The sequence below is a fragment of the Coloeus monedula genome (genome assembly GCF_965178545.1).
Source record: "Coloeus monedula genome assembly, chromosome: 1".
NCBI lineage: Eukaryota > Metazoa > Chordata > Aves > Passeriformes > Corvidae > Coloeus > Coloeus monedula.
The window spans coordinates 73,617,971-73,632,809 of NC_138781.1; the positions used below are offsets into that span (position 1 = coordinate 73,617,971).

The following is a 14,839-nucleotide window of genomic DNA, read 5'->3' on the forward strand; positions in this document are numbered from 1 at the left end:
TCCTGAGAAAGTAACAAAGGAGCATCTCATTATGTCTACCCTCCTCTAATACACTGCACTAAGCATTCACTCTTCATGTTCAGCACCAGATGCTGAGTCAGATTAAGGGTTCATCTAAAAAGGTACAGTCAGTCTGTTTAGCTGCACACTGGGCAGCACCCCTGAATTTCGTGGATTCCAGTGCATATTTGTGTAAAGGGCATTTCTCATAGCATCCAACATCGATTCTACCATGCAAAAAATTTATCTCTAATCATATCCAAAATGTTACCTTCTGCAGTACCAAAAGGCTGGTTTTTTGACTTACCTATGAGGTCTGTAGGTCCAGTCCCCAAATTTTCTCCTCTAATTGTCACTTTTGTCCATGAGATGCCTTCATTGGGAGAGATGCCAGTTACAAGTGGGGGCTGTCGTGCTCGAGACATGATGGCTGTTCAGTTACTGCAATCTGAGCTGCTTTTATCTGTTCATCAAGAAATAGCAAATTAAAAACCCACCAATTATATTATGTAAAAAATTATTAAAACCATTTCAATCTGTTCTTCTAAATCGGTAGGGAAATATAAATGTAAATATGGAACACCACTCTGAAAGCCTCTTTTGACACACAGTCATAAAACAATAAAGAACAATTATACCTTCTTTGCACTTCTAAAAAAATTAAATATAGCTTTCTGAAAGAAAGCGAAAGTATATTCAGAAAAATATTAAACCTTCAGAATGCTTAATGAAGCTATATACACAGACTTCAAATTACATTTGTCAGAATTCAAATGAGTCTATTCCAACATCTATTTAAAAGTTATTATTGTATTCCTTAGAAAGTTCAGAACTGGTAATCTGGAAGGATAAGTAATAGACTATGATTACATATTTGGATAACTTCTCCATCAAAGTAAGACTTACTGGCATAGACAGTCCCATGTGAAGAAGCCTTCAGCACTTATTTGTATAAAGCATCTATGTTAACATGCACTGAGAAAATTAGAACGTGACTTGCAAACAGTACACTAGCAGAGATCAACAAAACAAACAATATCCCAACATATTAACAAAAATGTACATAAAATTATCAAAGAACCATTTCCAGAAGAGTATTCCTTTTTGCCTGAAATTGAGTCAACTCAGACCAGTTAAATTAGCTCTGTCATTAATAAGCTCTGCAGCTCAAACACAAATATGGTACCCATGTTATGTGGTCTACATTTAGTTTACTATGCAACTGATCACAAAATCCTGTTGTTTATTAGCAGTTTCCTTTGTGCAGCTCTGCAGCTATAAAAATGCTATAAGAGGCTGAGTACATATATATGATGATACACATGATGTATAACCTGAAGGATATCCCACGAACTTCTCCATATTTACAACACTTACTAAATACCATCACCATTCCAAACCTCAGTTACACATATACAACACTCCGGTGTAAACCATTTCTGAAGTTCAGGTTGGTAAAAAATATGTGGAATATAAGCCAAGCTTCCTAAGGTTGCTCTTAGCTATTGCTTTTTCAATTTAGATGTATTTTCTACTTTTACTTGCAAACAGTCAAGTCCATGAAACCCAGAAACTCTTTAAACCATCTCTAACAACAAATTGCAGCAAAACTGCAGTCTCCAAGCACCTGCAGTTAAGAAATACTAGAATTAAGACATACTTGTTTCAGCTGCTTCTCTGCTTCTGCGTATAAAAAATACTTTCATTGTACCAACATAGCCCATGCTTTTACACAGCCTCCCCACATTTTTCAGTGGTAGTAGCTAGATCTGACATGAGAATCAAAGAATCTGACTAGAGCTGACTGGTTTCTTTCGTCACATTCCAAAGTTGGAACACACACTGAAAATGAAGATAGAAATAGAAAAGGCAGGAATTGGGTGGAAGATCTCATGCTAAAAGTAAAAATACACTGCCCTCAGAACAGGATCTCCTGTCTCTGTCTGTCCATACCACAGATGCATAGGTCACCTACAATAAAACTTTGCATTTTTTTCTGATCCAGCTTCAGAGCCCACAGCCACACCTCAAGGCAGTGTGAAATGCATCCTGAATAGGAGAATACTGCACAATGCCCTGAAATATTGAGGTCCTAAACAATGTCAATTCTCTAAATACGTCTGATTTTAAATGTCTGTTTCTTAGTTTTACATATTTAAAATAGAAATGCTATCACTCATCTCCAAAGCTATTTTTGAAAACAAATTCATTAACATAGAAAAGGCATTTAGATACTTTGAACACAACAGAACTATTAATATCTTCAGAGAACTTTTCAGACTGAACAGTGCGCAATTAGTAAGAGATGCAAATTCACATTGAACAAGCAAGAGCATAGTAAGCTGCAGGATGTGAGCCATGTCCAGTGTATGAAGGAAGGCTGAAAAGGGCCCATGATAACACACACAATGTATATCTAGTTTGCCTTTGTATCTTTACCTGGCAAACCTCATAATATTTTTTGACATTAAGAACTACACAGTGTGTTTAATAAAGCACTGGTTTATCTTTTTTTTTGCAAACAACAATCTAATGAAAAAGGAATTAAGTTATACAGCAGTATATGGGTACTCTTAATAGTCTTATATGTAAAATACTGGAACCTTTTACATGAACCCAACCTGAGGCTGGAGAAGCAAGTAGTCAACAGATGCAGACTATAACCATGTGGATAGAACAGCACTGAAGGGAAGAACTGTATCAGCAGACTACAAAGAAATCAGCTGACTGAATCTCCAGCTATGGAAAAGAAGGTTGTGCTCTGTGCTTGTGCCCTACTCCTATTTCTTTCACAGAACTGCCTTCTCCTCAGAGATTGTCCCGGCCTCACTTCAAAACTGAGGCCAGGTCCCCATCCTGCAGACAAACTGTCTCCTGCCCCTATCCTGTCGATTGTCCCTCTGACTTTTTACCCGTTCAAGCAGGGAGGGAAGGATGTTACCATTCCATCCTCCTTCCAAATCCCGACACTGCGGTAATTCCTCTTACCCCGCATTCCCTACTCCAAGCCTTCTCATGCAGATACCCCCCCATCTGCACTACTATTGAGCCACTTCCTCACCACTGGTGAAAATTATAGACCTCATCTTCTGTCAACATCCCTAATCCTGGAGTCATAAGGTTTGCTCAGCTTTCCTCTCATCTGTGCTGCATTCAAAACTACATCACCACACCACTGCCTGACAAAAGAGTGGGCAGCACAACAGAAATAAGCTTCCCAGCGCTCGTTGCCAAACCTAATAGTGCCTGGAGGAAACAGAACACGAAATTACAAGGGAAGTCTTGTTTATTCCTGTACAAGATGCATACACACAGAAGTTCAGACCTTTCAGAATTTGAAGTTTCCTCTGGAGTTCTGAGCATAAATGATGCTAGAGAAGAATTGGGTCCCTAATTTTACCAAGAGGGAGGAGAACAAACTGCATCTATTCCTCATAATCTTATCTTGCAACTTTTCTCACAGATCCTTAGCAGAGCTCAAAAAACCACAACAGCTGTAAAGGAACAGTGGTGTTATGTCCTCCCATGCACACAAACACCTTCTGCAAGAAGCAACATGTGTCTAGACACCAGTTAGTCAACATAAAACACCTCTTTTATTTTTGAGCAATTTTTGGTAAACATTTATGTGGAACATTAATCAGTAACATTGACGTAAAAAAGCCATATTCAGGAACATCAGGTAATACAGAGAGGAAAAAACCTTGAGAAACACAAGTAAAATAGAAGCTACTGTAGTAGCCACATTATTTGTGTGGTATTATTTGGTTGATCCCTCCTCCCTTGCCCCCATGTTATAGTTCCCTTGCATCGCTGCTATTGTTGCTTTCAAAATACCTAGGCACACAGGTAATTGGCTTGTTTCAATACCAAAACTCAAAAGTAATATTACAACATATTTTACTGGATTTCAGAAATTGACACTAGATCCCCCTTCACGATGAGCTAAATAAATGTAATAAAAACGCTGAGCCTCCTGAGATCTAGTATTTCTTCTAAAGTATCTCCATACTTACTGCAGAATTGCTTTAAAATACCTCACTGGAATGAGAATACCACAGTAAAGCTGTGCAAAGCACTACTGCACTGAGATGCTCTATTGTTATTTTTGAACAGCAATTGTATTCATTTATTTCAAAGAGTGGAACTCTTTGTAATATGTCATTACTATAAATATCAAGCAAATGCTTGGGAGCCTTCAATTCATTCATAATATTTCCTCTCCTTCTTAGGACAGATGTCAATAGCTAACATGACTGAGGTGCTTACTGGGAAGCCTAGCCACTATACTGCTGTGGCAAGTTCCTAAATTTATTTTAAAAATAGTTAAGGCAAATCTGACAAAAAATTACTTTTTCATTTCACAAAACAAGACAACCACCTAAGTAAAAGCTTTTGTTGCAATTCTGTATGTTTCCCTAAAGATAAAATCTATTCTTTACAAAATACGTATTACACATAAAATAGTATTTTATTTAATAACAGCGCTCCTCCTGAAAGACTGATTCTCATGCAGACAAGCAGAGATTGCAGAAAGACAGTTTTCTATACAAGATCCTTCCTCTGAGGAGCCAGACTCACAAAGAGGTTTCAACAAGACTGTTTTTTACAATGGACAATCTTCTACATTAGCAGAGGTCTCCTTCCCTCTTTATTTCTCTCCTCCCTTTATTTTAAACTTAATTTCCTCACAGTATCTCCCCAACAATTTAATATGGATATCTGATTGACCGCTCCCACGATCTTGCCCATACTATTCTATTATTCTGTCATAATTCTTGTCATAAAAGCACAAGAAGTTAGAAAATGTCTGTAAAGACCACCTACTACAAAGTCCTCTTGAAAAATGCCTTTCATAAACAACATCTTTGTCTCTACACCAGCTTCTCAAATGAACTGTCCTCTCACAAGGTTTGGTTAAAAATAAAAAAATCCAGACAATTCTGAGCATTACAAGCTTGCTAAAGAGAAGACATCTTCTCTCTTTATCCTAAGAAAAGCCACTTTAAAATAAATAATAAAGCAATGAAATATGGCCCAGCATAAGGGAAAGCACAAATCTATTTGTTTTGGGGTTTTTTTAGTTCTCTAAGCCTTCAGTTTAAAGTTGGTTTGAAATGAGAGTTCTTACATAGGTTTCCTCATTCAACTTTCAATGGCAAAGAGAACAGAAACCCAAAGTAAAATGCCAATAGCTGCCATACCTGTTCTGTAAAGCAAAGTACTACTTTCTACATGTAACTACACTCTGGAAGTACCACCAAAATATGAAATACATGAACAAACAATGTTCAGGATTGAATTATATTAAACTGGCTGGTAATTTCAAATCCCAAAAGAAAACTACAAACACCCTGAAGGCATGGAATTTTGGAAGATGAGTAACAATATGCTGCCACCTTACAAATTTAACCAGTGGGCAAAATTAGCAGTTGAAGTGTTTTAAAACAAAGTTTCCGACTTCTAAAACAAAATAGCAAGATAGTTCCAGTGACTGAGAAGTCAGTTTAATTAAATTTAGGTGATGCTTTGTCACAGACAATGAACTTAAAAGATTCTTTTGGAGGAAGGCAGACTCAAGGTCAATTCAAGTGCCATAGTCATCTAGCAAAGGGAATCAAAGCTGTCAAGAAGGGAGGGAAGAAAAATCCAATTTGTCATCATCGAGAAAGTCTAAGTTACAAGGAAGCATTTAAGCTGTCAGGTATCAGATACTTATTTGATCTCACTCAAACATGTGACAGAATACAATTTAAAAAGTTTTGAGGCAGGAACAGCAAAGCATTGCCCATGTGCAAATCACAGTATGCCTCAGATGTTGTTTACTTTAAAAAAAAAACCCACAAGAAAACCAACCTGAAAACAATAAGTGAATTACACTAACATCACGGAATTAAATGATTCCCAAATGAAAAGATTTATGACATGCCTTTTTAAACAAGCAATAAATACTCACATTCCAGAATGTAGGTGATGGCCTTTTCACCTTAAACTACACAAACTTGTGCTTCTAGTACATAAATCTAATAATTTGTTTTCACTAGAAAACCCAGAGAGTCCTGAGTACAACACACTATGACAGTCAGTGAAGGGACACAGCAAATGACCCCAAGAAGAACGACAAAGCAAAATGTTTCCTAGATGTTTGTACTCAAAACCATTACAAAACGATGAAAAAACACTGCTACAACCTTTTCTGTGCTTTATCTTCCCAACAATATAAATTCAGACAGACAATCTACATAAACCAAGAATTAAAAGCATCCAAAAAGCAGCACTGTGAAAATAACTGACATTTATTAACCCCTCTGGAGATCTTCAGTGCCCTAGAATTTCCACAGCCTTCAACACTGCATTAATAATATAAAGTCCATTCCTGCAAGCCTGCCAGAAAAGACTGGGAAGTGAATAAGCTAAACAATGCTGAAATTCCAAGTGATATTAAGAATCTATGCATGTTTATTTAAATAATAAAAGAAGACTTGTCAATTTAAACAAGAAGTGCTCACGAATCTTACATTTAGGGGGAAAGAAACTCTTCATAACACCACTAAGCTACTTATAATGAAAAGATGAACAAACATAAAAAAGTGGGTAATTTCACCATCACACAGAAAAAACAAAGCCTCATTTGTCTTGCCCTGTCATATCCGGCATGTTGATTCAAGCCAATATTAACACTGACAAACATGTTAACCTACAGGACATCATTACATGCCAAAAATCAATTCCAATTTGGGAAGATGTGCAAATTTTGCAACAGAGAGGGCAAACAACAAAAAAGAAAAGACTTGGAGTATTAAATGACATGTGGTATCCTGTGCTTTTTCAAAAGGCTCCTGAATATTCCAATCAGCCATAAAGGGCACACTAGACATTTTAGTTTTAGGGTGACCAAGGAATGAGCGCAGCAGTTTTGCTTTCACAACAGCCGTCCTCGCATAGTCCCTTCAGTATCTCAGAGGTCCCACTTTCCTTAACCCAGCGAGGTACATCTTCATGGCGATGTATCTTGACAGTGAAAACAAAATAATCACAGCACTCAGCGATGCCATTAACATTTCTGAGTCACAAGGGATTAAAAGACTTGGACCCGGGGCAGATGCTGGGAGAGCCCTCGGCAGAGGAGTTCAGCGCCCGCCGCAGCCTGGGCTGCAGCTGCGAGGGATTGACACCGCTGACGGTGGAACCCGGCTCGGGAGAAACTCCGGGCACAGTTCCGGCATCCGAAATAAATTAAAGTAAACAGTGTTGCTCTCTCTCATCCACCCTGTTAGCAGCCTCTCGGTTGAGCTGGAGACCACACACCCAGACCACACAGCACCAGCTGAACTCACTCGCACGCAACATCTAGAAGCTGTCACTCTGCTGAGGTATGAGGAGGAAAGAGGGGGGCCGGAGTGCGAGAGTGTGTGTGTGTGTGTGTGTTTAGAAAAGCTGCTTGCTCTCTCCTCCTATCATTACAGCTGGTTATGTTTTGTGCGGTTGGGAAGGAGGGAAAGAAGGGAGGGATAAGAAAAAAGACCTATAAAGCTCACTAAGAAAACATACTGGCCTTGGCCTTTTGTAGTAATGATTTGCACTCCTCCTGTACTAGTTTAGTAGCTGATGAAGGGCTAACAAAGCATCCATTTAACATCAATTAACCTTCTATCTATCACATGTCAAAAAAAAAAAACCAAACTAGACTAGTATAAATTCATTTCCTTGTACATTTTAAATGACAGCATACTGTCAGTTACAACATGAAAAATACCTATATATTGATCTATTTTTACATCAGGAGTTCTGAGATGTTATTTCTTTGGAGAGGGGAGAGATTCCCCACAAAGAACAATCAACCACACAGATGCCACTATGATATCAAAACACTGAATTTTCTCCAAAAACATTCCATTGTAAAATGAAGTTTTGTTCATTAGCATCGTATACCATAAACAATCTGAAGGAAGTTAATGAGCCAACATTCAGTTTGTAACTCATCAGCAAGAAGTAAAAATAGGAAAACACTAAAAATAGATTAAACCCAACAATAACCTATAATACAGATAAACAGAGACTTTTAAAATGGGGGGGAGTTCTTTGTTTCTTTCAGCTCAGAAAATCATTTCATCTACCAATTATGTCACCTGTTCAAACAGAGAAAGATGAATAAAACGTTTGAAGACTAATAAAATCTATTTCAGTGAGTCTACTTTAAAAAAGATTTACACATACCTCCCCCATCAAGCTCACCAGTGCACAAATTTAATTTAATACATACACATCTGGACAGCCCAGAACCACAGTCACATTTTCACCTCAGTTCAAAATCTTTTTACCTAAGTGACAACGACAATATCCAAGTGCCACTATTAAACAAAACCATCAAAACTACAATAATCCAAATGTCAGTAACAGTCTTATAAACTTGAAGGAATATATTTTTGGTTTTGTGAAAGCGCTGAGAAAAAAAATCCAAAAAAATATTTCACTTTATCAAATACATTTTAAAAAATGTTAGCTTCAAAGTTCTGTAATTTCACACTGAAGATAATTTATTCCCCCAATTAATTAATTAAGTCAACCTGCTGGTTTATACCAGTTTTTGAATGTACACTTTTGCTGACACAGTCAATGTTACAGCACCTATTCATTACCAAGACTCAAATCAAACCAATTTAACTTTTCTGAATGTCTATTTTGGTCATACTGACTTGCCTAGAAAAGAGCAATAGCATGCAAGAAAATATAATTAAAGAAAGTTTGAACACAGACGTTTCTCCCCAAAATTTCTGCTACTTTCATTATAAATTACATTGCAACTCTCAAGAAATTAATTCATCTACTGTTTAAAAGCTTCTGTATTTATTACGTGACACATCACTATAATCTAGCAACATTGTAAAGAGAAGTCCTAAACATCTTCATGTAAACATACATGTAAAAAAGTCAACTCAGCTTTATACAAAACCATATCACAGATGGTCATAAATCTCCCATTATTTTCTAAATTCTCACAAAGCACATCTTCCTACATCTGCTTCTACCTCCAGCATTCAGCAACGTTTGCTTCATCCAGAAGTCATTATCCTACTCTCCTCCAGTTACGCCATTCATCCGTCTTTTGTTCTAAAGTTATGATTAATTTTTTGTGCATCATTTTAGTTAATAGGAAAATGGTAAAAAATCTTCATACCTCATTATCCTTCAATCTTATTCACAGGCAGAAATTAGAAAACAATACTTCAAGCATCAAAAACTTTCAAATGTGTTTATGCAAATGCATTCAGAAAGATCCAGAAGTTCAGAAAAATAAACTAAATGAATCCCAAAGGGATGAAATTTCTTTTTCTAGAGAAAAGAAACAAGACACCACAGATTTTTTTTCTAAGCCCTGTAACTATACACAATATTCTTTATAAAAACTATACAACCACTGCAATTACACAGTTCACATGGTTAAAGTTTTAACTTGGATGCTTGTAGGTAGGACTGCAACACTAACATTTACTGTGTGACTTTTTTGGCAGTTCCTTTTGTTTCAAATATATTTAAAAGATGAGACATACACTTGTGTTACTGAGATTCTTGTATTTTTCATGTTGTCTCCCAACACCTCTTTTTGGCCTTCGCTCAGGAAAGTACTCAAGCCATACACCACACCATTTTTCTCACTTTGCATGGTCCAACACGCACTCAAGTACTTCCCCGACAGACTGTATGCACAGGTATTTTTCTAGCAAAAGCGTGTCTTTGCCTTCCATACTCTAAGTCTTCATTTCCACTCATCCACCTAAAATTCCATCTCCTGTATGGAGGTATCATGCTTACAGAGTAGTGTGGTTGTCTTGTGAGAAACCCAATCTCCCCTGCTGTCTCGGCTAAGGAAACATGAGAAGAACTCATCTGCTATATACATAACTTCTTAATTTTTTGCCAAAAATCCAATGTACAGTTTTCCAGCAAGAAGCAAAGTACACCTGTTAAAATCACAGTGAAATTCCAAATTTCACAAGACTCACAGAATTCTTAAATAGAAAACTGAAAGTAATTGCTTTTTTAATTGAGACATTTTATGAGTATCTCAAAAAATCAGTTTAGTTTGTCCTCAATAAAAAGGGGCTATTTAAAAAGGAACTTTTGCTTAGCATAGCCTTAAATCTCTAACTAATGCAGGCTTTTTGATGAACTTCCAAATACGGGATATATCGCTTTTGGGTTAACAACAATGTCAAAGGGAAAAAAACCCCTAAGTCTAAATATACCTAAAAATCCTTGATTTATACTGTAATCTGATCCACAGACACTTTTACACTGCCAGAGACCCCACTGGTTTCTGCACAATATAGCCTAAGCTCTGCCTTTGAGAATAAAACTGAAAATCTGAGAATCTGCAGTTCCGTTAAGGTCAAGGGAAAACCAGACCCATTAAGGACTTGGTGTCTCAGAAACTTTGTTTTCCTTAAAAACAAAGCAAACAAAATTAGAAAGGAAACATGGGCTTTCCCACTCACCAAAGGACTCTCACAGTCATCACCAGGCGTAATAACAGTATTTTCTAATGAAAATGCTCAACATACTTTCTGCAGATTAATAACGTCTGTAGTCAAGAAAAGGCTACACAGACCAAGTTCTTTTTGGAGAAAAAGCACAAAATACTTCCAAAATAATATAAAATGTGCAATTACAAAGAATTTCTCCAGAGGAGTGAGGTGTATGACTTGGTGTTGTTTAAAATACTAAATATGTAGCTTACCTTTCCCTATGCAAAGCCTGTAACATGGCAATCACACAACTAATAGTTATTTGCAGGCACTTCTGTCATTACTTGGTTTCTAGGGAAGTTGCTTTAGCGGGTTTTTTGAGGTTTTTTTTCCCTCCAGGATATCATGAAAATGATTTTTTTCTCCCTCCTGCCTTTCCATTCTCCTTATAACTTCTGACACTGGGAGAATAATCCAAATGCTTTTCAACTGAAATGCTGATTGAAATTCCTTAAAATAATTTTCAGGGTAAGGTACAAAAAGTTTTATCAGCCAGATTTTTGAACTCATACTTTGCAAGCTGTAAACACAGACCTTTGCTTTCATGTTCAGCACAAAAGATGAAACATGAATCTGACGAGACTGTGCTGTGCATGTGCTGTCTCATCATCCCTCATCGTCCAAGCACCTTTACAAACAAGATTCCCTCCATTACCAAACACCATATTTCTCCCCTGGGAAAAGTAATTTGAAAGACAATGTTGCACAGCCCAGATTTACAGAATGTAGGTGGTCCAAGACAGAAGGTCAAAGTTAAGCTGAAGAGCTAACATCTGACTTCTGCTAAAAGATACTAATTCAGCTGTTTTTGGATTTTGAACCTTCAGCTGGCTTTTAAGTACGGCAGTAGGTTCCACTCTGTCTGAAAAACTGACATAGAAAATAAATTCACTGTAACGTGTACAGTCTTCTGAGTACTATTTTCAAGTCCATGACTGTAAAATGAAGTACTTCTGACTTCTCCTGCAGAAGGTTTTCTTTGACTGTTTGCACAAATAAATAGTGACCTACAGGCATTCAAAATACATGCAGGTAGTATCTGTATGTGCTTCACAGGCTTTTGTCCTGGTGTACAAAACTTTAACTGTGTATTATTTCATGGATACTTTCCCTAGTTGTCAGAATCTGTGTTTTTAAGAACACCTTTTATATTCAGTCTTCTGTCACCATCCTATCAAGATAAATACTTTTTTATTTTCATTCCTGGTTGGTTTCATTTTTTTTTTAAAGTGAAGTCAGAAAGCCGAAAAGTGCAGAAAAAGCAGAATTAAAATAACTCCAAACTGATGTTTAGTTTCAAGTACAGTGATTAAGACTTACTGAATTTACAGCTAAACATACCACTACATTGAAAGAAATGGATTAAGTATGGTGTAACGTATCTGAAAGTTTTGATTAATAAAAGTGGTCAGTGGCCTCCGCCTTTCTAGTCAACCTACTTATTTTGCTTTAGTCCAGCTTCTGTGGGAAGAGCAGCATAATAAAGAATGGACTGTATCAGAGGATACAGTTTCTTTCTAATAGGACCTCAGGAAGACAATTGATGAATTACAGATTTTAATGTCTTTATTGTCCGATTTTGCCTCAAATGCTTTAACAGCTAGCATAAAACCCTTGATGGTACTCACAAGAAATCCTACAATTTAATTTTTTTTACTGTTCAAAACTTAGAAATTTACTTTTTTTTAATTAATTCATTTGGAATTTCAATAACCTAGACTGCTACTCAGCTCTAAAATATGAAGAAGCAATTATAGCATTAAAAAACCACTCAACTATCAAGTCTGTAAAAATATTTTCATTTATTGAATGAAGACCATAAAAACACAGGACAACTTTACATTCTTTTTTAAGAAAAGCCAGCATAAGTTTGATGGATAACAAGCTTTTAATTAAATTGCTTCACCTCTGACACATCCTAAAAAATTATGTTTTCCATAAAGAAAACTACCCTTACCATTACAACTTAATTTTCACCGAGATAAGTCCAACCGGTATAATGAAAATAACCGCATCTGTTTTAAATGATGTTGCAGACAACAGAAATCCCATCTAAGCAAAAACACTGTTGTCCAAGGAGTGGGCATAAACCACAAGAACTGTAAACTAAGCTATCCATAGGAAAGAAATCAGCAACAAGACATGCCTCTTGCTGCTTCTTGCTGGGTCAGTGCAAGCTGTGATAAGATACGATAAAAATAGGGAAGTAAGATTATAGAGTATTCCTTCTTCAGGTGAGCAAAATGTAAAGGAAGAAAACAGACCTGTTTTTCTAAGCCACAAGTTTGTTTATTTACAGTCCTTTAACTGTTCTGACAAGTTTATCATAAGCAAAAACAAACTGTCAAAAGCAAAAACAAAACAAAGTTTATAGCAATGAAACGCAGAGAAATCACTAAAGGAGAAAAGAGACTGTTTACTTGTTATAAGAATGATCAGAAAACCTGGAAAACTGAAATGAGATTATGATTTTAGCTACATTTGAAATAATGAATACTTGGAGCTTAGATTCAATCTGATACCCTGTCAGAGCTAGGATGGCTTAATATTTTACTAGCTTTTGATTCAGAGCTTTTGAGTCTATGGCTAGAAGCAGTTAGCCTGCAATGAGCGAGGAAACTGCAGAAGGAAGACTGTTTTAAAAACCAGTAAAACTGGACAGAATAGAAAACTCCCTTTTGGAAACAAGATCATCCCAGATTTCAGACATCTACCCCTTGCTAAGAGATAATTTTCAGGTTCCTAATTAGGATATTGAAGAGGCAAGGAGGAATGTTTGGTCACCGAGCTCATGGACACTTGTGGACTGCAAGACAGTCCAAATGAGGCAGAAATGTAAAACTGGGTACGAAGTTAAAAAAAAATTAAGTCCCAGAGAAGTGTAATACTTCCAGACAGATATGAATGAAAGTGACCATCTCTCAACCAGCATGTTATTTCAATTCCTTCCACATTCCTTTCCCTATTATTTTCTTATTGCACTTGTCTAGATACCCAGTCATTTTGGGAAGTTGTATCTGAAACTTGACAGCACCACTAAAGGTGAAGGTAAAAAGAAAAAAGCTAAAAAAAAAACAAAAAAAAACAAAAAACCCCAAACCAAAAAAAACCAACAAACCAGTCCTGCCCAGCTTTTCAGCAAGTCCTGCAAGCAACCAGCTTTGACTCACCTCTCTACCCTGCTTATTTCCTCTATCCCCCACCCAGCACACCCACACTTCATTGAGCCGTACGACTCCATCATTTCACATGGGTCGGACTGGATGATGTCAGCAGCAGTTTTTGCCAACCTAATTGACTCGGGGACTTCGCACAGCTCTGGCCCAGCCCGTGCAGCCCAGCGGGCCCCGGAGCCCCCGCAGGCCCCTGTCAGACGTGTGAGACGGAGGCTAAGGCCACGGAGCTGCTGCTGCCGGGCCCTGGCTCGCAGGGACGACGCCACCAGCGCTGGGAAGGGCTCCCCGGCCCGGGCCCGACCTTGCACGGGACCGTCACCCAGCAGGACGCCGTGCGCCCCCGGGGAAGTCGCAGGTGGCAGGAACCCCTCGCCCTGCCGGCAGTGCCCCGCCTCCTGGCAGGGGACTGGGGAGGAGGAAGAGCTGCTGCAGCCAGGAAGTCACCGGGGGGGAGACGGCCGGAGCCCAGCGACGCCCCCTGCGCCCCGAGAGCCATCGCAGACAACTCCGTCCCCACGGGGCCGGGGCGGGGACGCGACGCTCGACCCCGCCCGGGGAGCGGAAGGCGGGGGGAGGCCGAAGGGAGGGAAACGGCCTCCGCCCCGGGAAGGCGAGAGAGAGGGGAAAGGGAGGGGGCCGGAGCTGCCCCGCAGCGCCCGGCGGGGCCGCGCGGGGCGGGGGCCGGGCCCGGGGCCGGTCACTCACCGCCCGCCGCCGCCGCGATCGCATCCGGCACCTGCGGCCGCCCCGCTCCCGGCAGCGCCCCGCGCCCGCCGCCTGCAGGCGCCGCCAGCCGCCGCCCGAGCAAATCGATGGAGCGCCGAGCCACCGAGGCGGGCGGCAGAGGCCGCGGGCGGCAGCCGCCGTGCCCCGAGCTCCTCCCCACGGGGAGCTCCGCCTCCTCTCGGAGCCCCCGCCTTTTCCCCGCCTTCCTTGCCCGCTGTTTCCCTCCTTCCCTCGCTCCCAACATTAAGCGGGAGATCCTAAAGGCGTCGGGAGAACCGGGAGTTGGTCCCCCCGTGGATGAGGAGCAAGGGAAAAAATAGAAACATTATAATAACAGCGTTGACTACGGACAACAACGACAGGACCCGAGGAAACGGCCTGAAGTTGTGCCAGGGAAGGTTTAAGTTGGGT

General features: G+C 39.3%; 1 protein-coding gene across 2 annotated transcripts in view; it reads right to left on the bottom strand.

Annotated features, from left to right (window-relative positions):
- Positions 1-14,498, bottom strand: part of EXOC2 (exocyst complex component 2) — a 128,008-nt gene extending 113,510 nt beyond the window's left edge. For both annotated transcript variants that reach the window (XM_082291326.1, XM_082291327.1), the window contains exons 1-2: positions 14,408-14,498; positions 308-463 (exon numbers count right to left, since the gene is read on the bottom strand). In XM_082291326.1, the coding sequence (XP_082147452.1) occupies positions 308-425 (118 nt within the window). In that variant the 5' untranslated portion in view covers positions 426-463; positions 14,408-14,498. The remainder of the gene's footprint in view (positions 1-307; positions 464-14,407) is intronic.
- Positions 14,499-14,839: the final 341 nt, after the last annotated feature.